We start from the raw sequence: 26,801 nt of genomic DNA on the forward strand, positions 1-26,801 counted from the left end.
ATCTATCTCCCTTACCCTTCAATAATGTCCCCCACACAGTGGGTATTCAACAAATACTTTAAATATATTCTTTTTACAACTGGGAAATGAATGTGGACTGCTTGCATTTTTGTTTTTCTTCCCAGGTTATTTTTACCTTTCTGAATCCAATTTTTCTTGTGCAACAAGAAATATGTACACATGTTGTATTTAAGATATACTTTAATATGTTTAATATGTACGAGACTGCCTGCCATCTAGGTAAAGGGGTGGAGGAAAGGAAGGGAAAAGGTGGAACAGAAGTGATTGCAAGGGACAGTGTTGAAAAATTACCCAGGCATATGTTCTGTCAATAAAAAGCTATAATAATAAAAAATATATATCACTTATTATTTTGCAAGATATCTTACAGTTTGGCAGCTAGGTTTTTTTCTTCCCTATTTATTTATTCTATCATTTTAAAAAACTAAGACAATTAACTCTTATCTTACATAGTTTTTATTTATAGTTTCTTGAAATATAACTCTGAAAATTCAGGTTTTACAAAATAAAAGGCTTTAATTTTTAATATATATATATGTGTGTGTGTGTGTATATATATATATATATATATTCTTTTTACAAGTGAGTCTTAGAGCTGGGTAGCACAATGGATACAGCACTGGCTCTGGAGTCAGAAGGACTGGAATGCAAATTTGGCCTCAGATACTACGTAGCTATGAGACCCTGGGCAAGTCACTTAACCCTGATTACCTCTCCAAAAGTGTGTGTGTGTGAAGTCTTAATGGGAAAGAGTCACCTTCCTAGAACAAATTTTCCTAAGCCTCTATGGAGAATGGGACAGATGAAAGGAATGCATTTGCAACTATGGAAGGAAAAAAGAAAATGAGGGAAGCTGAAAAATGACAGAATTTCACAATCACACCTTTGCCATCAGTTTTTTTTATAACATATTTTCTTGGATTCTAGATAAATACCTGGACTGATACCTTTTTTTCTGTCTTTCCAAGTGAACGTGTTCCTCTTTTCTTCAAGGAATGCTGGAAAGAGATAAAGAGAGAACATTAATAAAGCTCTCAGATTGTAAAGTCGTATTTATAAAACCTCCACCAATGGCCAGTTCTAGACCAAACATCTATAAAGCTCACCTCCACCTTCCCACAGCCCTTGCCTTAAAAAATTAGAACATGTCAGTGCCACAACATGGAGTATCGTGGCTAGCAGGGACCTTAGAACACTGAAAGTTGAAGCAGGAAGAGTCCATGGAGACCAATTCATCCATATTTATATTAAAGATGAGAAAAGTGTGGATCATAGAGAAGGATTTGCTCAAATTCATATAACCAATGAATTGCAGAACCAGGAAGAGAACCTGGATGATGGACACCCAGGTATGATGGACATACCACACTGCTTCTATTCCAGCCAAATCACAAACACACTAATACACCAAAAAACCCTTGTACTTAGTAAGGAATTCTTATTTTTTGGTATAAGGGGAAGTTAACAGGCTGATCTAAGTCTTAATCTGAAGGTATAGTGTTTGTAACACTCCAGAAAATGGAGGGGCTTACACTTAGTGAAAATAAGAATTTTTAACTTTTTGGCCAGGTGACTGAAAGTTGTGAAGTCTCAATGGAGAATCTCTTCATCAAGGTTTTTTTCTCTCATCTTTCCTCTTCTGTCCCCTCTACTTTATTAGGGGGAGAGGAAGGGAAAGGAGATGTAAAATAAATCCTTAGTTTTTTTATTCCTTTGTTTTTCATTATACTCATAATGTTATTCTGTAGCACTTCAGAATTTATGAAGAATCTTTTGAGGTTGGTAGTGTTAGTATCATTATTTCCTTTTAAAGAAATTAGAACTCAGAAAACTAAAATAACCAATCCACAACCACTAGCTAGTAAGCAAATTCATGTCTTTGGGCTACAATGCCATCACCTTTCCAGTCATATCCAGGTCTGTTAATATATACCTTACTGGTCTTCAAATCTATTTTAAAAACCAGTTAATTACCAGTATTTGGTGATCAAGGTCTAAAATTCAAAGTTGGAATCTATGTAATATAAAATGAAATGTTACATAAAGCACTTTGCAAATGTGAATCTATTATCCCTTCCCTGTCTACTAATAGTATAGCTAGTTTATCCTCTAGATTAAAAATTAAAACTCTGTCCTGACCCAGCAACTCCAGATTTACATAGTACCTTCTATCCCTTCACACTCAATGCGTCCCCTTTAAGCTTTACTAGGATTCTGCCATGTTTGTAGACCAGTTCATTAAGCATAGAGCATTCCCATCAATAAAAATTTAGGGTGTATTCAAACCTATGAGAAGCAATCATGAATTTCACCCAACTGAATTTTAGATGGAGATAGAAAGGTTGGGAGAAGACAGGCTATTATTAAAAGAGAAGGTACTCAAGACCATTTGAATGAAATGGGATAAATATCAAATAGCAGAAAGGTATTCTGGGCCAGAAATTAGAAGAGCCTTGGACTCAGACCTTGACTCCAACATTTACTATATCACTAGTATATTTATATTCATATATAAACTATCACTAGACAAGTCACAACCCTTTTTGTAAGATGAACAGCTGGGGATTATATATATCAAGTTTTACAAATCACATTACTAATATTATCTCATTTGATCCTTTTAACAACCCTGGGAGATAGGTGTTACTATTCTCCCCATTTTGTAGATAAGGAAACTTGAGACATAAAGAAATTAAGTAACTGTTCAGGGTCACACAATTAGGGCCCAAGGGTGGTTGTGAAGTCAGGTCTTTCTGCTTCTATTTAATTTCATCAATAAGATGCCCCAATAATTCTCCCCCCCCCATTTATTTTAAAATATTTTTATTTTCAAAAAATATGAAAAGATAGTTTTCAACATTCACCCTTGCAAAACCTTATGTTCCAAATTTTTTCTCCCTCCCCCATCTTAGACAGCAAATAATCCAATATATTAAACATATTCTTCTATTCATTCTTTCTTCTATTCTATTCTATTCATTCTTAAACAATTCTTCTATTCATTATTTCCACAATTATCATGCTACACAAATAAACTCATATCAAAATGGAAAAAATGAGAAGGAAAACAAAAGGAAGGCAAACAATAACAAAAGAGGTGAAAATACTATATTCAGTCCCCGTAATCCTCTTTCCGGATACAGATAATTCTCTCTATCACAAGTCTACCCAATAATTCTTCTAGTATGTTCTTCAAAGTTTATGGGAATGATCAAATGGAGAGATGCATATATAACACTGACATACCTCAAAGTAATACAAAAATACCATCAGGTATTATTATAAAACCACATACCCCCCCCTCACCACTCCAGCTCCCCCCACTTCCCCCCTCCCCCCCCCCACCCCGGCAAGATAGTTCAGGCACAAGAGTGAGAATCTAAATCTTAGAGACAGGAGATTGGGTTTCAGCCTCCTGTTTCAGATGGAAACTTCCCATCTGTGTGGCCCTGGGTCAGTCATTTAACCTTGATGAGGCAGTGACCTGGGTCACACAGCCAACAGGGGCCACAGCTGAAGATAGTGCTCAACCTGGGATACAATGCTGCCATTTTACTACTAAAAATTATTTTATCTCTCTGGCTCAGTTTCCACCTCTAAAGAATGAAGGGATGGGGATAGTTGATCTCTAAGGTCCTTCTAAATCCTGTGGTTCTGAGGGCCTTGGTTTACTTACTTAAATGATATCTTCTGTAAGGCATCCAAAGCCAGTCCTACTCTTTTCCCTTTCTACCTTTTGTATCCATCTTACCCTCCACTAGCTCCCTCCACCCATGCTCTCCAAAGCAATGACAATGATCCCATCTACCTTCATGCATTTCCTCCCCAACTGTCCTTTCATTGCTTTTATTTATTAATGTGAGAATGTACAAAAGATCAAATTCTTTTGTAAATTATGGGCGCTATATAAATATCAGCTATTTTTCTGGAGTACAAAGAGCTTTCTCTTTATTAACACTTGCCATCTGTTTTTAGGGCTGGCTCCAGACTTAGGAAAGGATTGGTCCAGTTTCCTTTGTTTTTGCTAGAGGGCAGGGGACAGGAACTCACGTGAGTAGGTGGAAAGGAGGAAGAGGCCTGCCTCCTTTCTCCAGGCTAATAGACATTGTGGCAGGGTAACTCCTAATACACTTGTAATTGCTGTCCTCAGATGCTAAATGGCATTTTGGAGACTAGAAGAGTCAGAAATAAAAGCTGTGCCAACCTGGATTTTTGCTTGGCTCCTTACCCTAGCCCACAGAAAGAACTAAGGAGGCTGGGCACTCTGAAAGAGCTTCTTCACCCACCAAGTTTTTCAGAGATTCATATCCACAAGATTGTTTTTGTAAACAGGAGCCCTGCAGAGAAGAAGGTTAGTCTTTAGTAATTCCCTCAGCTCTAAGGCCAGGATAACAGCAGGTAGCCAGCCCTCAAAGCAAGAACTACTTCCTGATGGCCCACTGGGAGCTGGCTCTGGGCTAAGCACTCAGGAGATTCTGGAGAAATATTAAAAAAAAAAAAATCAAAACAACCACAATAGTCACTAATTCTATGGAGCATTCAGATTCTTATCACTACTTTCTTATGAGGGAGAGAATGCAAATATCATCAATCCTATTTTGCAGATAAAGACATCAAGAGAGATTATTCTATGAATTAGTAAAAGTCACAGAATCTCAGAATTGGAAGAGAATGGGAGGCTATCTAGGTCAACACAAACCTAAACAAATCTCTCTGAAAACAACACATTCAGCCTATACTGCAAGGCAATCAATAAATGGAAACATTTTTTTCCAATGTAGCCCTTTTTACTTTTACTCTAAATGTTAGGAAGTCTTTCCTTCACATAAGGCTAAATCTGTCTTTCTCGTTAAATTTCCACTCATAGTGGGTGCCTTTAGGGTACCAGCAAAACAAGTTTTACGCTTTCAAATGACAGCTCTTCAAATACGTTTAGACCATTCTATCCTCCCAACATTTTTCTTCATCAGGCTACACCCCTTCCCTAAATTTATCATCAACAATCAATCATCAACATCATTTATATATTTATATTTATATGGTACTATAAAAGTGTGCAAAGCACTTTACAAACATCTTTTTATTCTCCTGAAACCTCGGAGGTAATTGGTATTATTATATCCATTTTATAGATGAGAAAACTGAGGCACTCAAGAGTTAAGTGACTTGGTTAAGGTCCCCCCAGCTAGCAAGTATCTCAATCTGGATTTGAATTCAGCTCTTTCTGACTCCAAGTCTAGTGTTCAATCCAATGCATAATACAGCTGCATCATATGCTATAACCATATTTATCATCCCAGTTACCCTCTCCAGCTTATGAATATGGCACTAAGAACTGAATGTAATATTGCAAACATGGTCTCAAGGTGGAAGACTGCAATGATACTATCTGCCTAAATTACAGTTCTCGAAGCTATACTTCTCTTAATGCAATCTAAGATTTCAGTGGTTTAGTTTTCTTATTTTAAAAAAAAGAATAGCTTTTTATTTTCAAAATGTATGCAAAGACACTTTTCAACATTCACTCTTTTTTATTTTGTGCTGGGGCAGTTGGGGTTAAATGACTTGCCCAGGGTCACACAGCCAGGACGTATTAAGTGTCTGAGATCACATTTGTACTCAGGTCCTCCTGACTTCAGGGCTGGTGCTCTAACCACTGTGCCACCTAGCTACCCCTTCAACATTCACTTTTTTATGTGCTTTTATTTACAAGATATATGCATGGGTAATTTTTCAGCATTATCATTTGCAAAACCTTTTGTTCCAATTTTTCCCCTCCTTCTCCCCACCCCCTCCCCCAGATGGCAGGTTGACCAATACATGTTAAATATGTTAAAGTATATGTTAAATACAATATAAGTATACATGTCCAAACAGTTATTTTGCTGCACAAGAAGAATCGGACTTTGAAATAATGTACTATTAGCCTGAGAAGGAAATCAAAAATTCAGGTGGACAAAAATATAGGGATTGGGAATTCTATGTAATGGTTCATAGTCATTTCCCAGAGTTCTTTCGCTGGGTGTAACTGGTTCAGTTTACCTGAATAAGGAATCACCTCATTGTTGAAAAGAGAATGGTTTAGTTTTCTTGATTATTACATGCCATTCTTGATTTATACTGAGCTTTATAGCCCATTAAAACCTCTACTCTTTTCAACTGAATTGCTATCTACTCATATCTTATATATCTTGTGAAACAGATTTTTTCAATCCAAGTTTAAGGATTCATATTTATTCTTATTAAAATTCATTAATTCATTTCTGTTCTATTGGAACTGATTTGGTTCATCTCATTGTTGAAGAGGGCCATGTCCATCAGAATTGATCATCATCCAGTATTGTTGTTGAAGTATATAATGATCTCCTGGTCCTGCTCATTTCACTCAGCATCAGTTCATATAAGTCTCTCCAGGCCTTTCTGAAATCATCCTGCTGGTCATTTCTTACAGAGCAATAATATTCCATAATATTCATATACTACAATTTATTCAGCCATTCTCCAACTGATGGGCATCCACTCAGTTTCCAGTTTCTGGCCATTACAAAGAGGGATGCCACAAACATTCTTGCACATATGGGTCCCTTTCCCTTCTTTAAGATCTCTGGAATATAAGCCCAGTAGTAACCCTGCTGGATCAAAGGGTATACACAGTCTCAACATTCACTCTTGCAAAACCTTGTGTTCCAAGTTTTTTCTCCTTCCTTTCTCCTCACTCCTTCCCTAGACAACAAGTAATCCAATATGGTAAACATGTACAATTTTTCTAAACATATTTCCACATTTGTTATGCTGTACAAGAAAAATCTGATCAAAAAGGGAAAAAAATGATAAAGAAAACAAAATGCAGACAAACAACAACAAAGGTGAAAATACTATATCGTCAGTCCCCATAGCCTTCTTTCTGGATGCAGATGGCTCTCTCATTGCAAGTTTATTGGAATTGGTCTGAATCACCTCATTGTTGAAAAGAGAGTGGTTCAGTTTTCTCAATAATTATTACATGCTATTCTTGATTTATACTGAGCTTTATAGCCCATTAAAACCTCCACTCTTTTCAACTGAATTGCTATCTACTCATATCTTATATATCTTGTGAAATAGATTTTTTCAATCCAAGTTTAAGGATTCATATTTATTCTTATTAAAATTCATTAAGATTAAAATCTTAGTAGAATTGGCCCAAAGCCTGTCCACGTCTTGTTATGTTCTGACTCTGCTGTCCAGTATTTTAGCTATCCCTCCTTCCTTTCAATATGAATGTTTAATTAGAATACCATGTATTATAACTTTATTTAAGTCATTGATAAAAAATGTTAAACAGCACAAATCCCTGGGCTGTTTCTCTGGAGACTTCCTTTCTAGTAGCCATGGAACCACTAATGTCCACTAAACTATTCAAGCAATTCTGATTCTCCCTAATTACTATCACTTATCCCATATTCATCTTATCTACAAAAACAGGATGAAAGACTTTCTCAAATGCTTAATTAAAATCTATGTAAATTTCCTCTCACCTATTACTCCAATAAAGCTCTCTAAAAAAAGGTAATAACAGTAGTTTAATATGGCCTGTTCTTGATGAAGTCAAGTTGGGTTTTTGTGATTTCTTCTTTCCTTTACTCACTAATTACTGAACATGTTGTAGAGTTTGGTCAATAATAAACATAAAGCTTACTCTAAGTTCTCCCCCTTTTTTTTTTTTACATTCAAAGATTCTAATAAAAGTCTTATTTCTAAAATATATAGAGAATTGATTCAAATTTATAAGAATTCAAGTCATTCTCCAATTGATAAATGGTCAAAGGATATGAACAATTTTCAGATGATGAAATTGAAATCATTTCTAGTCATATGAAAAGGTGCTCTAAGTCACTATTGATCAGAGAAATGCAAATTAAGACAACTGAGATACCACTACACACTTCTCAGATTGGCTAAGATGACAGGAAAAGATAATGACAAATACTGAAGGGGATGTGGGAAAACTGGGACACTAATACATTATTGGTGGAGTTGTGAACGGATCTGACCATTCTGGAAAGCAATTTGGAACCATGCCCAAAGAGTTAACAAACTGTACATACCCTTTGAACCAGCAGTATCTCTACTGAGCTTATATCCTAAAGAGATCTTAAAGGAGGGAAAGGGACCCACATGTGCAAACTCTCTATTATTATTTACTTGCATTTTTGTTTTACTTCTCAGGTTTTTTCTTTCTTTCTAGATCTGATTTTTCTTGTGCAGCAAGATAACTATATAAATATGTATATATATTAACATATACTTTAACATATTTAACATGTATTGGACTACCTGCCATTTAGGGAAGTGGGTAGGAGGAAAGAGGGGGAAAGTTGGAACAGAAGGTTTTGCAAGGGTCAGTGTTGAAAAATTACCCATGCATATATTTTGTAAATAAAAAGCTATAATAATAATTTTTTTAAGAAGATCACTAATTGGTGATCACAACTGCCAGTCTTTTCAATACTTCCAGACTGCCAGATTCTTCTAGGTCAGTTGACTTGAACTCATCAAAGACAGTTCACCTAGTTCTTAATATCATTTTACATCGAGGCTATCAAATCCCTATTAAATATTATTTTCTGTCTTTTTTCAGTCTCAAAAGCAAAAACAAAAGTGCTGGAGGTAGAGTTTGAACCCACCTCCAACTTCCAAAATTGCATGTTTTATTAAAAAACTTAACATTGAACATCAATATATTCTATCAATTTTTCTTAGTAATTATTAAATTTAATTAATTTCAATATATATTGTTGCTTAGTCATTTCAGTCATATCTGACACTTGGTAATCCCATTTGGAATTTTTGTGACAAAGGTACTGGAATGGTTTGCCATCTCCTTCTCCAGCTCATTTAACAGATGAAGAAACTGCAACAAACTGGCTTGCCCAGATTCACACAAGTAGTGTGTATCTGAGGTGGAATTTGAACTCAGATCTTCTTAATTTCAGGTCCAGTGCTCTATCTACTGCACTTCCTAGCTGTCGATTTCTTCTTTTTTTTTTTTTTAATTAATTAATTTTAATACACATTGCTTTATGAATCATGTTGGGAGAGGAAAAAAAAAACAGAAAAAAGAAGTTAACATAGCATTTGTTTATTTATATTCACTCTCCATAGTTCTTTTTCTAGATGCAGATGGTATTTTCTGTTTGAAGTCTATTGGGATGACTTTGGATCACTGAACCACCGAGAAAGAACAAAGCCTTTCATAGTTGATCATTGCACATTCTTGCTGTTATTGTATACAATGTATTCCTGGTTCTGTTTGTTTCACTCAACATCAGTTCACGTAAATCTTTTCATCTTTCTAAAGTCAGCTTGTTCATCATTTTTTTATAGAACAATAATATTCCATTACCTTCATATATCATAGCTTATTCAGCCATTTCCCTTTTTTCCCCCATTTCTGTTACCACAAAAAGCTGCCAATTTCAAAGCATAAATGAACCCAATAATTTTTGAGTCACTTCTAAGTCTCATCAGAATTCTTTGTCTATTCATTCTCAATGACAACAAACTGCCTACAAAACAAAGCTATTGATTGTAAATATTAATATGGAATTGGCCCTACCCATAGCTAGCTAAAATTTAATGAGATAACACATACACATTAAACAATGAAAGAATATAGAATCAAACACTAGGTTATGTAATCATTAAATTGTTTAATAATAAAAAAAAAACCCTTTCAACTTGGTAAAGTATCATCCCTTCAGCAGGATAGCCACACAATTTTCCTTTTTAGTATTCATTTTATCTTGAAATGTTTGCACTTCTTGATAATTGTTAAGTTCACATTAAAGTTTTTTTTTTTAAAAGAAAAGGTTGGCTGAAGGCGCATTTTTAAAAATATATATACATATTATTGATAGATCACAGTCATTTCTTGATATTCACCAATTCCAAAATGAAATGTCCCTTGTAACAAAAACTACAAAGCAAAAACATTTACAATGATCATGTCTGAGAATGTATGCAACTGCTCTGTCCTCAATTCCACTAATTCTTGGCTGCAAGGACGGAAATTTGTTTTATTACAAACCAGGTGTTTTCTACTGGGGCTGACGTGGACATCTAGATTATTGGGAAAATGGCATTTGACACAAAATGAGAGATGAAGCCTTCTGGGCTTTCTGGCAAAATTCTTACCCTCATTTTGCCTTTTGCTAAATTAGACCACTAGGTCTATTAGTCCTACTAAATCCTGGGATCCTATCTATCTTGCTAAATAGTTCTTGATATTATAGATACATTGTCTCTCCTGAAAAGCTTAATCAGCCTGTCTCCTCTTAGTGTATAAAACTGAATCAACTAGACAGAGACTGAAAGCCCTCCATCAATAAGACAGCATCTTTCTTTATTGCCACATACTCCTAAATTATAAAGATTTAGCTTTAGAACACTTCTTCCTGCAACATCAGTAATATCAATGCATTCACTCATTCAACAAACATTTATTAAGCACCTGCTACGTCCTAGGTGCTATGGTAATACTAGAGTCGTCACAAATAGCCCCTATCCTCAAAGAACTTACATTTTATTGCAGAATATGTTTTCTATCAAATAATCAAGCACTATCTTTTCTGGTTTCCAAATGATAAAGACCATTGGTATTTGATTAGTTGCAAAGGCATGGAGATTGGTAGGCCTTAAAAAATTTTTTTGCACTGACCAAGAAAACCAAATCTTACTTTTCAAAATAGAGAGGGAGAGATACTAATGCATTGTTGGTGGAGTTGTGAAATGAGCCAACTATTCTGGAGAACAATTTGGAACTAGGCCCAAAGGGCTATCAAGTTGGGCATATTCTTTGACTCAGCTGTGCCATTACTGGGTCTTTATTTCAAGGAAATCATAAAGGAGGGGAAAGAACCCACATGAGCAAAAATGCTTGTAGCAGCGCTTTTTATGGCAGCAAAGCATTGGAAAATGAGTAGATGCCCATAAGTTGGGGGATGGCTGAATAAGTTGTGGTACATGAAAGTAATGGAATATTATTGTTCTATAAAAAAACGATGAACAAGCTGATTATAGAGAGCCTGGAAAGATCGACACAAACTGATGCTGAGCAAAACAAGCAGAACTGGGAATATATTATACACAATAACAGCAAGAATGTGTGATGATCAGCTTTGAAAGCCTTGGTTCTTCTCAGTGGTTCAGTGATCCAAAGTAATCCTAATAAACTTTGGATGGAAAATGCCACCTGCATCCAGAGAGAGAACTATGGTGACTGAGTGTAAATCAACAAATGCTATGTTCACCTTTTTTTTCTGTTTGTTTGTTTTTTTTTTAAATCTCTCCCATGGTTTTTCCCTTTTGCTCTGATTTTCCTCTCCCAACATGATTCATAAAATAATGTGTATTTTTTTTAAAAATGGACATGGAAAGCTGCAAAGAATCCAGCAAAGAGAGAATTGCTATTAGAGGAGCCTCTTCAGAAGGTGATATTGGGTGGGAGGTCAGACATGAAACTGCAAGAGCTGCTCCTGCTGATGCCACATGGGTGATGGCCAGATAGTGCAGTGGGGAGAGCACTGGAGGCCAAGACTTGTTCTTAATCCTTGCCTCTGCCACATAAGACTTGTGTGGCCTTGAAAAAACCATACTGCATATCTTCGCCTCAATTTCCTCCTCTGAAAAATGAGGAAGTAGAATTTATTAAATGATCTTTAAGGTAAGTTCCAGCTATAACATCCTTTTAGACCAAGGGTTTGGAACTTTTTTGTGTTATATATCCTTAAGGCAAGCTGATGAAGCCTCCAGATTGCTTCTCAAAAGAATGTTTAAAAACACAGGATTACAAAGCAAAAACTATATTGAAATGTAGTTATCAATACATACATATCCATACATATACACATACCATACTCTCACTCACTCTCTTTACATATATACAAAGTGATTATGTGTAAAATGTACAAATACACATGTGTGTATAATCCTGGGTCCCCAAATTAAGAACCTGTTTTAGAGGAAGAGAAACAAATATCCTTGGCTAGTTTGAAGCCCACATCTGAATCCCCGAGTATGCCTTGAGTTAGAAGGAAGGCAGAGTAGTAGGGCAGGTCACCTAGGAGAGAGTCTCTGATGTAGGATAGAAAATAGCATCTTCTAAGAGCTTTACAAATGTTAAATAAGGATTTCCCATCAACTCACCAGGAGGTGACAGTCATTCAGTATCATTATCCTCCTTTTACAAATGACAGAAGGAGAGGTTAAATGATTTACCCTGGATCAGAGACAGAGCTGGTACTGGAAAATCAATGACTTTCTGTCTCATGATCCCTAGTCTGGGCTCTATGGCCATCTCCAAGAAAGAAGGAGGGACATCTCTCATTTTCTCAGTCGAAGAGACATCTCCATGGTAACCAAATCAGCCAGGGTCCCGGAGCTTCACCTTCTGTTCCACTCCTAGTGACAATATCTCCGTAGCAACCTAATATAATGTCAAAAGGCAAATGATGATGAACCCATATGGGGAATGAGTAGCTTGAGCATATGAATGCTCTTGAGACCCTTTGTTTCTATAGAAACTGTCTCAAAAAGAAGAAGATAAAGGCAACATAAATATTGTCATAATAAATCTGATATAAGATCCATCAAGCCTGAGATTTTAACATGCGAATTCAAGGATCGTCTATGAGAGGAAAAGCAAGACTGTCTTTAGAATCCAAGTGTTCATGAGTTGGAAAGGACTTCAGAGGTCATCTAACCTAACTCTTATCCAAAATATGAATACTTGTGAATTCAGGATAAATTGATCATGCATTTGTGGGGAAACTTCTAAAGACCAGGGAATTTACCCATTCTATTTGGGCTCTGATTATTACAAAGTTCATAAAGCTAAAATTCATAACAGGCTTTCCTGATAGTAGGCCATGCTACAATTTTCCAAAACTTGCCTAGCCTTTCAGATTTAAAGAGGAACCTGCTATGTGGGACTTAAGTAATAAGTCCTACTCCTTATCCTGATATTCAAAAGTCTTTTAAAATCTAACTCTCCTGTAGAGACCTCAAACTCAGTGTGATGAAGATCAATTTCCTTATACCTCCTCTTCGAAATTTTCCTATTTCTTTCTACTGAAGGTACCGATTACTAATACCTCCCAGCACTCACATTCCTAACCTATGTATTATCAATTCACTCTCCAATCCACCTTCTTTTCTAACATATGACTGTTTTTGATACTGCTTTTCACATATATCTGGATTGCATTTGGTAAACTGTAAATTTTAGAATAATTCCAAGTTACTCCCTTCTGACTTGTAAACATTAGTGTTTTCATGATACTATATGATTGCAAATCAAGGAACAATACAATCTCTGAAAACTAAAGATCACAAATCACTCAAAAGTCCACAAAGAGATGGGAGATAATGGATCTCTAATCATGATTTATATGCAAGAAATGATATAAAAATAGCCAGAAAATATATAATTGGAAAGGAGGAAAGGTCAGTCAGATACTTGAAATGAACAATAACCAATGCATAGCCAAAATCCTGTACTGGTACCCATGAGAAAGCAGCTTCTAGGGCATTGGATAGATCCTCTACGAATGATATGGTACTCAAGAATAAGTAAACTTGACTGGATTATGATCTAGACTGTTGGAGGGAGAATCTAACTTGATGAGACCATAGAACTTCAGAAATACTAAGTGAATGAGTGTTTATATCCTTTTTCCCACCACTCTGAAGCCACAGTTCTTTCAGTGAAGGATTTTGTCATTAGAGGGACATGTGATGAGAGGTCATGATCTTCCTTCTTGATATCATTTCCCACACATCCAAGTTTTCCTCAGGGATCTATAGTTCTATCATCTATAAATTTATGTAAACCCCTATAGAGCCCCTCTAAACCTCCCTTTACATGTTAAAAACATGTAACCAGCCAAACCAAACAACCCCTTCCTAATGTACATAATATATAAAACCCTTTCTAATGTAGGTAGTACATATGCATGTAACCCTTTCAAAAGCACATAATACATGCACATGTGAACCTTCTACAATGTACAGACTACATGCACATGTTCCTCTTCCACAGTGTACATAGTACATGCACATGAGTCTTTCTAATGTACACAGTACATATATGTAATCTTTCCACAATGTACATGCACATGTGAGCCTTCCTAATGCACAAAGTATATGCACATGTGAACCTTCCTAATATATGTAATACATGAGCACGTAATGCTTCCACAATGTACATGTCTGACATATTACAACCCTACCCCAAAACCTCCTTAATAAAATGTTAAAGGGATGAATTTGGATTTTATTCCAGAGATACTAGGCAACCCCTGAAGCTTCTTGCACAGGAGAATTCAAGGGTCAGACCCTGGCCTTGTAATAATATGGATATTCAGGAAGAAGGGCAAGAGCAGCCTTGACAACTGTCCAGGAGATCTGTCTTCACCCTCCCAACCTCAAGAATCCTAGAATTCTCAGGATAATGGTAGAATAACCTAGATTTGTGTCTCCATGAGGAGTCAATCTTTCACTTCAAGAAGTGGTCATAGTACAGACAATATAGAATGGCAGAGCTGGTCAGAAAACTAGAATGCAGAAGACAATATTATAGCTACAAGAGACGTTGGGACACAGAACATACAATCTCAGGACTATGTTCTGAACATAGAATGTCAGTTCTGGAAAAGGACTGTAAGAAACTAAATGTCAAGTGCCTGAGCTAGAAAGAATCTTACTTAGAAAACTGAACACAGATGACCATCTCAATGAAACGTCAGAGTCTATCTGGTCCACCTTCTTCTGCTCTTTGTGATAAAGTAAGGCATCTGATGCTGACAGGGAAAATAAGTTGACCAAAATTCAATAGCGAACTACTGGTAAAATTTGGACCAAACACAGATTTGCTGATTCCCAGCATCCTAATATAGTGGAAATGACACTGAATTTGGAATTAGAGAAATTGATTTGAATTCCATTCTTTCTATTTATGAACTATCAGATGTCAGTCAAATTACTTTGTCTCTCTAGGCATCCATCTCCACATCTGTGAAATAAAGAGGCTGAATTCCATGGTTTATAAATTTTCTTTTTACTTTTAAATCATGGGACCTTAACTCAAGGTTTGAACATGATTAGTAAGATACTGCTACCATAGCTCAAACTTGGATTATGCTCATCATCATCTCTACATACAATTCATTGTTTCTTAGTGGGCAAGTGTAAGGATTAAGTATATGGCCCACAGCAGATGTCCTTGGGGTGTCTCCTATGACAGGAATACAGAATATTTGAGAATGGTGCCCATTCTTCTCAACAGTTCCAGTTCTTCAGTATGGCTCAACTGCAGGAAAGAAAGGAAGCAGCCATGTCCTCCTTGTACCCTCCAAAGAAAGGGGCTGTGCCAGGCTGAGTGACCTTGCGGCATTGTCAGTCAATGCCAGCTGCTCCCCTGGGCAGCTGGCAGGGCTGTCCCTTCCCTCTCCACTGTTTATATCTAACTGAGATCATCGCAAGGCAGCAGGAGCTTTTGGGCTCAGGGAACCCAAATTCAAATAAGATGCCAGAAACAGAAGCTTATTTTGTATCAAATTTCTACTTCCCAAGACCCACAGAAAAACTGGCAACAAAGAACACAAGGGTACATAGAAGTGAGACTGAGGATTCTGTGAACCATTTCCTTGTTTTCAGTCTGTCTCTAGATGGACTCTTAATGATCACTGCTAACATAACGAGGTAGAGGGGACCATCTAAATGTTTCTGACATAGACCAATTGCTCAGTTTCCTACCACTGCCCTGCAGATTCCAATACTTTTAAAAGCCTGTGCTTCTTGGTGACAGCTACAAAATCATACAAAAGCAATAACCATTTAAGCTCCTTTTACATGTCACACTGATAAACCGAAAATTTCTGCCTTTCCCTCCAGGAGATTACAATAGGGGTGTGGGGGGAGAGAGGGGAAGGAGAGGAAAATAGATGGGAGGAGTTCAAGGATAATGCAGGCAGAAAGAGAATGTGATAGTTGCATGTAAAGTCAGATGTGATCCTTCCTTCCTTCCTTGGAAGGATCCATACAAAAGGCTCTAAGAAATTCTGAGGGGAACATTCACTTCAGCAAGGGAAATCAGAGAAGGTTTTTATAGAAGAGGTATCACCTGAGCTAAGTGTACCTGAGTACCGTGAGGTGGCTATATAGAAGCATTCCTCAAGTCCAGGTAGTTTCCTCCTGGGAAGTAACAGGGAACTGATTCTCACTAGACAGGGTTCAAGTAATAGCTTATTTCACCTCAAGGCATTAAAGGAGGCTGTTAGGACCCAGCAAAGTGGTATAGTGAGAAGAGTAATGGACCTGGAGTCAAGAAAGACTTGGTTTTGTATCCTTGACTTACAAGTTGTTTTGTCTTGGACAAGTCACTTAAACTTAATAATCCTCAGTTTTCTGAATGGTAAAATGGAAATAACAATGCTTACACTATACATTTCACAGGGTTACTGTTAGCAAAATCTTTTGCAAATTTTAAAGGTTCTAGAATGACTCAATCAATAAGCATTTATTAAATGATGACTTCTGAACTCTTCTAAGTGTGGGGAATATGAAATCTAAAAACAAAATAGTCCTTGCACTCAGCTTAAATTTTATTAGGAAAAAACAATGCATACACATATAAATAGACATAAAATAAATCCAAGGTAGTTTGGATCTCAGTACCATCCACTAGTTACAGGGATCACCTCAGGTTCTAGAGCTGGGAAATCATGGCTGTGAAAGTCCAGCCTGGAACTTGAGTGATCCCAAACCTCTTAGCAAACTAGGGAGGTGGGACTCAACTTGGATGTCTGAAGTGCCTCAGAGTTATACTTTCTACCACTGCTCAGTTGCCAGGATTCAGCATACATCACTGAGTGATGGATTTCTGCAGCTGAGGCCAGGAACTGTAACAGAGACTGTACTGGACGTCTCTTAAATTCTGTTTTCATAAGGTCATACCCTAAGAACTTCCAATGTTAGCTAATCTGTCCTTTTGTAGAAGCTATATGTGCCTCCAAGTCAAGTCAATAAGTAATATTACGAGTCTACTGAACCAAGTATGTACCAGAATTATACAGTTCCAAAATTAACGGTCTGAACTCTGAGATATCACTTCACAAATTGGCTAAGGTGACAGGAAAAGATAATGACAAATGTTGGAGGGAATGTGGGAAAACTGGGACATTAAGGCATTGTTGGTGAACTGTGAAATGACCCAGCTATTCAGAGAAATTTGTAACTATGACCAAAGGGCTATAAAACTGTACATACTCTTTGATCCAGCAATTTCACTCCTGTATCCCAAAGAGATCAGAAAAAAGGAAAAAGGATCCACATGTACAAAACTGTTTGTAGCAGCTCTTTTTGTAGTGGCAAAGAACTGGAAATTGAGTAGATATCCATTAGTTGGAAAATGGCTGAATTTAAAATATATGAATGCAATGGAATATTATTGTTCTATAAGAAATGAGTAGGCCAATTTCAGAAAAGCCTGGAAATACCTCCATGAACTGATGTACATTGTACATAATAACAACAAGATTATGTGATGATCAGTTGTAATGGACTTGACTCTTCTCAACAATGCAATGATTCAAGGCAATTCCAATAACTTGGGATAGAAAATTCCATCTGCATGGAGAGAGATGAACTATGGGACTGAATGTGGATCAAAGCATAGTATTTTCACCTTTTTTGTTTGCTTGTTTGTTTTTTCCTTTCTGTGGTTTTTTTTCCCTTTTGATCTGATTTGTGTTGTACAACTTGATAAATATAAAAATATGTTTTCTAAATAGATTAACAGTCTGCATTATCTAATAGGACAATAGTCACTTAATCTTTGAGAGCACATCTGGAAAATAATTCTCCTAAAATCATTCAATCTCTCTTTGACCACTCCCTTCAAGGATTTTTCTGCCTCCACCAGCAGATTAGAGATGACCAATACTCTACAATCTCTTCAGGAAATAGAGGAAGAAGGTACCTATTCTTTCATGAGTTGTTACTATAACCCCTTTAGGAGTGAAAAAGTCAAAAATCTTACCTAGATTTGAGCTATTTCTAGGATTTTAATAAAGGCATTATTTCCAGAAAAGTTTGATTAAGTGCTGAAAAGTTTCCTTGCTTTCAGGTAAGCCTAGAAAGGACTTTATACTGAAGAGACAAATGTTTCTTTTCTTTCTTTTTTCTTTCTTTTTTTTTTTCTTTTTCTGATGCAATTCCAGTTAAATGACTTGCCCCAGCTAGGAAGTGTTAAGTGTCTGAGACCAGATTTGAACTCTGGTCTTCCTGACTTCAGAGTTGGTGTTCTATCCACTGCACCACTTAGCTGCCCCGAAACAAAACTTCTTAATAACTTCACTTATAATATTCTTTATTTCCCTAATCCCAAACTAGGAATGCCATAATTGAAAGGAGCTTTGAAAATCAGTCTTCTCAGTCCTCATCTTTCTAGACTTCTCTGAGATCTCTGACACTGGCAACCCCTTCTCCTTAATTACTCTCTTTATTCTAGGTTTTTGTGATGATTTTCTTACCTGGTTCTCTTCCTATTTGTGGGACTACGCCCTTTTACTAGATCTTCATCCAAGCAACTCATTAATATCATCTATTAGAATTATTATTTGTGATAAAGGGAATGTACACATCATTGAAATATTAAAGCAATAATCTTAATTCATGCTTTTGTTCTTTGAAAGTGCTTCTAATCAATGATCACTAGAATTTGAGAAGTGGAAATGAGGGCTTAGAAGTGTAGTATAGGGGGCAGCTAGGTGGCACAATGGATAGAGTACCAGTCCTGAAGTCAGAGGGACCTGAGTTCAAATTTGACCTCAGATACGTAACACCTTCTGGCTGTGTGACTCTGGGCAAGTCACTTAGCCCCAGTTGCCTCAGCAAAAAAAAAAAAAAAAAGAAGAATAAGAAGAAGAAGTGTAGTATAAACCCCTAAATGATATAGGAACGTCTTTCTCTAGCCTATACTTGAAGACCATCAATAAAGGTGAATTCCTGGCTAGAACAGGTAGTATTTTCATTTTATAGGTGGATTCTATAATTTGGTGGATTCTAGTGTAATTTTATAACCATAAATAAGGTGACTTGTCTTAGTTCATAAAGTTTCTGATAAAGCAGACTTCCCAAGTCTCTTTCCTCTAGACCACAAATGTTATTTCAAAAACTCATAGATTTCAGGAGATATCAAGACTGCAAACTATTAGGGTTCATAGCAAAGTTCTAGCTAAGTCAGTTTAGGAGTTTGTCAAAACATGCTGAAAAACCTGTAAGAATTGTAATCACCTTTAATTAATAAACCTTTTTTATCCAAAGGAACTTAGAACACAGTAGATTCTAAATATCCCAATGAAGATAATGACTTCATTTCTAAGAAAACGGAGACACTGAGTCATAAAGTGATTCACTTGCAAGGAGAAATATCCACTGGTTAAAATGTCCTATAGTACAAGGGTTGAAGGCAAGAATCAAAAGTAGGTTCAGCTGAAGAGTGAGGAAAGGAGGAGTAAGACAGTCTGGTCATACTAGAGAAAGGACGGGAGATCTATAGATAGAAGCAGGCAAAAGCATGGATGAGGCCATAGTCTAATCCACAAGAATTGTAAAAACTCCTGAGTTCATCCTTACCTAGCCTATACACTGTTGTTGCATTATTTACTAGACATCAGCTCCCTTTGTTTATACTCCAGCATCCAATCAGGCCAGTCTGGAGACTAGGGAATTAATCCACAAATATTCATTAAATACTATGTGCCAGGCAGTGTGCGGCACTGGAGTTACAAAGAAAGGAAAAAATAAACCTTCAGGGAGCTCACAATCTAATGGGAAGACAAGATATAATTATGTAGCACTTATAAGATCTGTATAAATGTATGAATGTACATTTGGAATGTAGCTATTAAGGGGAATTTCCTAGCAGCTGGGGGAACTGGGGAAGACTTTCTAGGAGAGCTGGCATTTGAGTCAGGGATTCTAGGGAGTATTCTAGGCAAGGGTGACAGCCAGCACAAAGCACAGAAACAAGAGATGGAGTGTCAAGTTTGAAGAATGGCAATTAGGCCAGAGAGCATGGAGGGGAGTCAAATGTAAAAAGGTAAGGAGGAGCCAGGTTGTGAAAAGCTTTAAATGCCCAACAAAGGACTTTCTATTTGATCCTGGAGGAGCTGGATAGCCCCTGATTGGCTCTCTCCTTTACAGTGAGCACATACTAAATCAGTATGAAAGAAACCCAGAGGACTACATCATAGGCTAACTGTTATTCCTTATCTTTTGTTTCATTATCATTAACATTATAACCTGGTAAGTTCCCTGAAAGCTTAAAGTGTGTCTTTTTTCATTAAATCCAAACAAAGCATTCCAGTAGGTGCAGTAGATGAGATATATACCAGGCTCAGTGCTAAACATTAAGGATACAAATAAGACTAAGAAAGACAGTTCTCGCCCTCAAGGAACTTATAATCTAAAGTAGGAAGACACAAAAGGGGAAGGTGGAGAGTGTCTATTGTTTTTTAAAGGAAGATACCAGGAACATTTCTCTTTATTAACAAGAAAAAAATTGTCATCTGCTTGAGACAAACTCTCCATTGTTCAAATGCCCAAACAAGTAGGAAGTTGTTTACTAGAAATACTTTAGTCAATCCAAGGCAATCCCAAAAAACTTTGGACAGAAAAAAACGCAATCTGCATCCAGAAAAAGAACTACGGAAATTGAATGCAAATCAACACATACTATGTTCACTTCTTTTTTCTGTTTTTTTTTTTTTCTCTCCCATAGTTTTTCCTTTTTGTTTTGATTTTTCTCTCCCAACATGATTTATAAAGCAATGTATATTTTTAAAAATAAGTAAATAAATAAATTTTTTAAAAGAAAGTGATAGAGATAGAAGGATCTAAGATAATACATTATCACTCATATTAAATTTGACTCCCATTCAGTCAAAAAAAAAAGAAAAAGAAATACTTCAGTCAAATTTTGAGTCTTAATTTACTGATCCATCTCCAAGCCCTTCCTTCCAATCCTTTCTTCCAGATTTCCTTTCCTAGCCCTCCTTTGGACTTGTCCTTTCCATACTGGACTCTGGGTCATTCCTGCCTTGTATTCCAGAGTCAAAAGACTTGCTTTGGAGCACACAGCTTATAAGTGACAGAGCAAGAAGTTAGCCAGAAAGTTTCTGTGATTCTGAAGGATTTAGGCAGAACTTTTCCAAAAACAAAGAGTCGCTTCAAAGATCCCATTTCCTTTTCTACAGCACTCATTGTCTAAACTCTGTTAGGCAAGTTTGTACTTGATCTTCTACTATCTTATCTCCTTCCTAATGACTGTTTCTTCAGTGTGTCTGTCTTACCAGTCCAACTTCATTTTAAGACCCTTGCAGGCAGGAGCTGTAATAAGTATTACATATCTCCCCTTTTTCTCCTCTCCTTCCCCAAGATTAAATATAGTTCTAGAAACACAGCAAATGTTCATCAAAATGGATTGTATTGAATTCAATTTGCTACTCAGTGTATTTTCTAGCTTCTCACTCTGTAGGCAGACACCAATCAATATCACTTCATTAGAGAAAAAAACAGCCCAAAGGGAGATCTATCCCATGATAGTCTGCCCTTGTATTAATGGATGTAGAGCAAGACTTGTGTTAACTAATGCAAAACAAAAAAAGAGCAAAATCAAGAGACTAACATAAACAACATTAATAAAACAAGTAAAACAACACTAAAAAGCAGCAAAATTCAATTAATTGCAATGAATAATCTCAGTTCCAAAGAATAGAGAGGGGCCTCCCTGGAATCCCTACTCCTTTCAGGAGAGTGATTTGCTCCAAGTTACAGAGAGGCAATAGAAAGAATACTTGGGCACCAAAGGACCTGTGTTCAAATCCTGACTATGATATTTATTACTTGTGTGACCTGTAGCAAGTCATGTAATTTCCATTGAGTTATAGTTTCTTCATGCATAAAATGACAGGATTTGAAGATATGGATCCTGAAATCCCTTCCTGGTGTATATCTCTAAACCATATATAGGGGGAGGAGGAAAAAAGGGAAGAAAACAGCATTTGAAGTAAGGTCTCTGGCCTATAAGTCCTACACGCATAAACAGGTCCATAGATTCAGAAAGTTCAGTCTAGAAAGGATCCCCTAGGAATGTTCAGTGACTTGACCAAAGTCATACAAGTAATGTGGCAAGGGCAGAACTGGAACCCAGGTCTTCAGATTCCAATTCCAGTGTTCTTTCCACAATATGATCCCCACATCATATGGACTTTCTAAATTAAACTGAGTAGAGCCTGGCGTCTCCAGCTAACATGGGGAGGAAGTGAAAGAGGACTAAAAATGTCACTGTGACTTCCCCATACTGTTGTGCACCCCAGCTCCCTTCCTGAATCTATCAGCTTCATGTGGACCATCCAGCACTTCTACCCTCTCCCACCAGCTCACCTCGCGAGGTTTGTCCATCTCATGCTGGAGCACTTGCTTGGCCAGCTCTGCCTCGATCAACCTCTGTCGGAGATCTTCATTCTCCTCTTCCAGTCGGATTCTCTTCTTTTCCACAGCCTCCAACTCATTATGCAGACGCACAGAGATGTCTTTGGAAACCTGCAAAAGACTAGGGTAAGTGATCTGGGGTGGCTAAAGCCTCGGGCCACCCGCTAGGCCCCTCAGGTATAGATGAGTTCTGGCTGCCTCTTTATATCTATGATCTCATCATATTTTCTTAGGTCAGAGGGTCAGAGGTTTTAAAGAGGGAAGGATATTGAATGATAGACGGAGAAACTGAAACTGAAGCCCAGAAACAAGATTTATTTAGGGTCATGTCACACATGTAGTGACTATCAGCCTTCTAAAGGAAACACTTTAAAAATCATTGTGGGGGGAAAATCGCTATGTCCTATACCTCAAGGAGGTCAATGATCAAATGAAAGGTCTTATATAAACCAACACTTAAATAGCAGCATTTTTTGGCAGCAAAGAACCAGAAACAAAGTAGCTGCCCATCAACGAAGAATGGCTAAACAAAATATGGAATAATTATGAATATAAATAATGGATTAACTATATGGTGTTATAAGAAAGAAATATGCTGGCAAGACTTACATGAACTGATGCTAAGTGAAATGAGCAGAACCAGGAGATTATTATATACCTCAACAACGATACTGTTTGAGGATGTATTCTGATGGAAGTGGATCTCTTCGATAAAGAGTTTCAATTAACTATTACCACTCACATGAAAGAGTGTTCCAAATCATTATTGATCAGAGAAATGCAAATTAAGACAATTCTGAGATACCACTACACACCTGTCAGATTGGCTAAGATGACAGGAAAAAATAATGATGAATGTTGGAGGGGATGCGGGAAAACGGGGACACTGATGCATTGTTGGTGGAGTTGTGAACGAATCCAGCCATTCTGGAGAGCGATCTGGAATTATGCCCAAAAAGTTATCAAACTGTGCATACCCTTTGATCCAGCAGTGTTTCTATTGGGCTTATACCCCAAAGAGATACTAAAAAAGGGAAGGGGACCTGTATGTGCCAAAATGTTTGTAGCAGCCCTGTTTGTAGTGGCTAGAAACTGGAAAATGAATGGATGCCCATCAATTGGAGAATGGCTGGGTAAATTGTGGTATATGAATGTTATGGAATATTATTGCTCTGTAAGGAATGACCAGCAGGATGAATACAGAGAGGACTGGTGAGACTTACATGAACTGATGCTAAGTGAGATGAGCAGAACCAGGAGATCATTATACACTTCGACAACGATATTGTATGAGGATGTATTCTGATGGAAGTGGATTTCTCTGACAAAGAGACTTAACTGAGTTTCATTGGAGAAATGATGGACAGAAACAGCTACACCCAAAGAAGGAATACTGGGAAATGAATGTGAACTATTTGCATTTTTGATTTTCTTCCCGAGTTATTTTTACCTTCTGAATCCAATTCTCCCTGTGCAACAAGAGAACTGTTCGGTTCTGCAAATATGTATTGTATCTAGGATATACTGCAACATATTTAACATATATAGGACTGCTTGCCATCCTGGGGGGGGGGGGAGGAGGGAGGGAGGGAGGGGAAAAAATGAAACATAAGTGATTGCAAGGGATAATGTCGTGTAAAAATTATCCTGGCATGGATTCTGTCAATACAAAGTTATTATTAAATAAAATAAAATTAAAAAAAAAAAAAAGATAAAGAGTTTCAATTGATCAAGGATGGACAGAAGCAGCTACACCCAAAGAAAGAACACTGGGAGGTGAATATAAACTGCGCGCATTTTTGTTTTTCTTCCCGAGTTATTTATACCTTCTGAATCCAATTCTCCCTGTGCAACAAGAGAACTGTTCGGTTCTGCACACATATATTGTATCTAGGATATACTGTAACCTATTCAACATATATAGGACTGCTTGCCATCTGGGGGAGGGGGTGGAGGGAGGGAGGGGAAAAATCGGAACAGAAGTGAGTGCAAGGGATAATGTTGTAAAAAATTACCCTGGCATGGGTTCTGTCAATAAAAAGTTATTTAAAGAATTTTTTAAAAAAGTAAGAAATATGAAGAATCCTCAGTGGCAGAAGAAGACTTATATGAACTGATACAAAGTGAAGAAAGCAGGATCAGGAATACAACTCAGTACAATGACCTTGTCAACAATGTTAATATAAAGAAAAACAATAATAAAAGAAAATCAAAATGAAATTCTGTGTAATTAAATGATCAAGCCTGGCCCTAAAGAAGAAATGAGTATACACCTCCTTCTCTTTTTTGTAGGGGGAGAGGGAAATATTTTGAAGGTGGAACATAGCTCATATTTTCAGACTTGACTGATAAGTTAATTGAACTTTTATTTCTGTGTTTCAAGGTATAATGCTCTGGATGTAGAGGGATATATTGGGAAATGAAATAGCATAAAAACAAAAGTAAAACAATTTTTAAGTTAAAAAAAGATTATACTCACTTGACAAATTAGAAAACTCAGGTTGTTTTAAGAAAGTCTGCCTTTTTAGGTGCCCATCTTTATAAGAATTTAAATTAAATAGATATAGCCAGAATCCAGCACACTGGTAGGTTAGAATGCCCACTTTATTGACATCTTTTACTTTATCATTGACAGGAAAAGATAGAAGATAGATCTTCTCCATCCTGAAACCGTGTCCTAATTCCCATTTTCTGTTCAACCCATCCTCTTCTCTCTCTCCTTTCTCTATCTGTGTGTCTGTCTGATTGTCTCTTTCTGTGTTTCTCTCCTCTCATGTCCTAACCATTTATTGTCATTTGCTACTTAATCTTGTACTGTTAGCTAACTTTTTATGGGTAGGTATCTAATTTCCTCAAGTAGGTTATAAAGCCTTTAAAAGCAAAGACCAGACCAGGTCTTAAAACTTTTTCAGTATCCTTCGTAGCAACTAGCACACAGAGGAATACTCTCTAAAGAACACAAAATAGTCAAATAATGGATTGATTAATAATATCTGTAATACTTAGCACACCAGATGTACAACCTAGAATAATGTATTCAAAGGCATATAATAAAGGGTATGGAAGACAGAGATAATTGAAGGGGAGGGAGGTACTTAATATATTCTTTTTCTCTTGACCTTTCTGAGACAACTTAGAGCAACAAAAAAGTCCTTTAGACTGGAGAAGCAAGAAGCCCATTTAGACTTTGGGCAAGATCTCACTCTGCACATTTGCAGAAAAAAAAGGGGGTTGGATTAGCTGCTCACTGCAGTCCCTAAAATTAGATGGTTCTGTGAAGAGGAAGCCCTCTTTTCCAATTAAGTACATACTATTCTTCACAAATTCCATGGACCTAATAGCCTGGCCTTCTTACTGTTCCTCACACATGACATCCCATCTCCTGTTCCCACACTTGCCACAAACTATTCTCCACTCCTGGAATAAGTTATTTCTTCACTTCCCAGAATCCTTAGCTTCTTTCACATTTCAATTCAGAAATTCCCTCCTACAAGAAGCCTTTTCGGGTTGTTCCAGTTGCAGGTGCTCTTCCCTTGAAATTACCTTGTAATTATTTTGTCAACATTTTCTATTTAATTATATATGTACCTGTGGTTCATTCTCTTAGAATGTAAGTTTCATGAGGGTAGGGACTCTTTCATTTATTTCTTTGTATCTCTAGTGCTTGTTGATTGACTGATTAATGACTGACTATAAAGCAAGAACCCTAACTTTTGAGAATGGCAGTGCAGTGGAAAAAGCCCCGTTCTTGAGGCTCTAGCTGTGACATGGTCATTTCACCTCTGAACTTCCGCTTTATCATCTATACCTTTCCTACCTACTTCCAGTGTAGTGAGGAAAGTCTACTTTAAAAAATCATGAAGAGCTACAGAAAAAGAAACTATTTTCATGATTATAGCCATGAAGAGCTGATTCTTTGAACTCAAGGCTAATTCTAGAGGCAAGATAAATTATATTCAACTATTGTTTCTTTCTTTCAGAGGTAGCTGGGTGAGGCAGGGGATGGAATGCTGGATCTGAAGTTAAGTCCTGAATTCAAAGCCAGCCTCTGATACTCCCAGTTGTAGGTCCCTGGGCAGTCACTTAAACTCGGTCTGCCTCAGTTCCTTAACTTTTATTATAGCACCTACCTAACAGGGCTCTTGGGAGAATCAGATGGGATAATAACTGTAAAGTGCTTAAACAGTGCCTGGTCCATAAGTAGGCATTTAGTAAATGCTTGATGATTACCATGTAATAATGTG

The 26,801-nt window shown here is 37.0% G+C and overlaps 1 protein-coding gene across 1 annotated transcript in view; it reads right to left on the bottom strand.

Moving 5' to 3' along the window:
• SOGA1 (suppressor of glucose, autophagy associated 1) overlaps positions 1 to 26,801 on the bottom strand; it is a 133,864-nt gene that overhangs the window by 60,613 nt on the left and 46,450 nt on the right. The window contains exons 3-4 of the mRNA XM_051979260.1: positions 22,510 to 22,668; positions 957 to 1,019 (exon numbers count right to left, since the gene is read on the bottom strand). Coding sequence (XP_051835220.1) covers positions 957 to 1,019; positions 22,510 to 22,668 — 222 coding nt within the window. The remainder of the gene's footprint in view (positions 1 to 956; positions 1,020 to 22,509; positions 22,669 to 26,801) is intronic.

Source organism: Antechinus flavipes, chromosome 2 (assembly GCF_016432865.1).
Source record: "Antechinus flavipes isolate AdamAnt ecotype Samford, QLD, Australia chromosome 2, AdamAnt_v2, whole genome shotgun sequence".
NCBI lineage: Eukaryota > Metazoa > Chordata > Mammalia > Dasyuromorphia > Dasyuridae > Antechinus > Antechinus flavipes.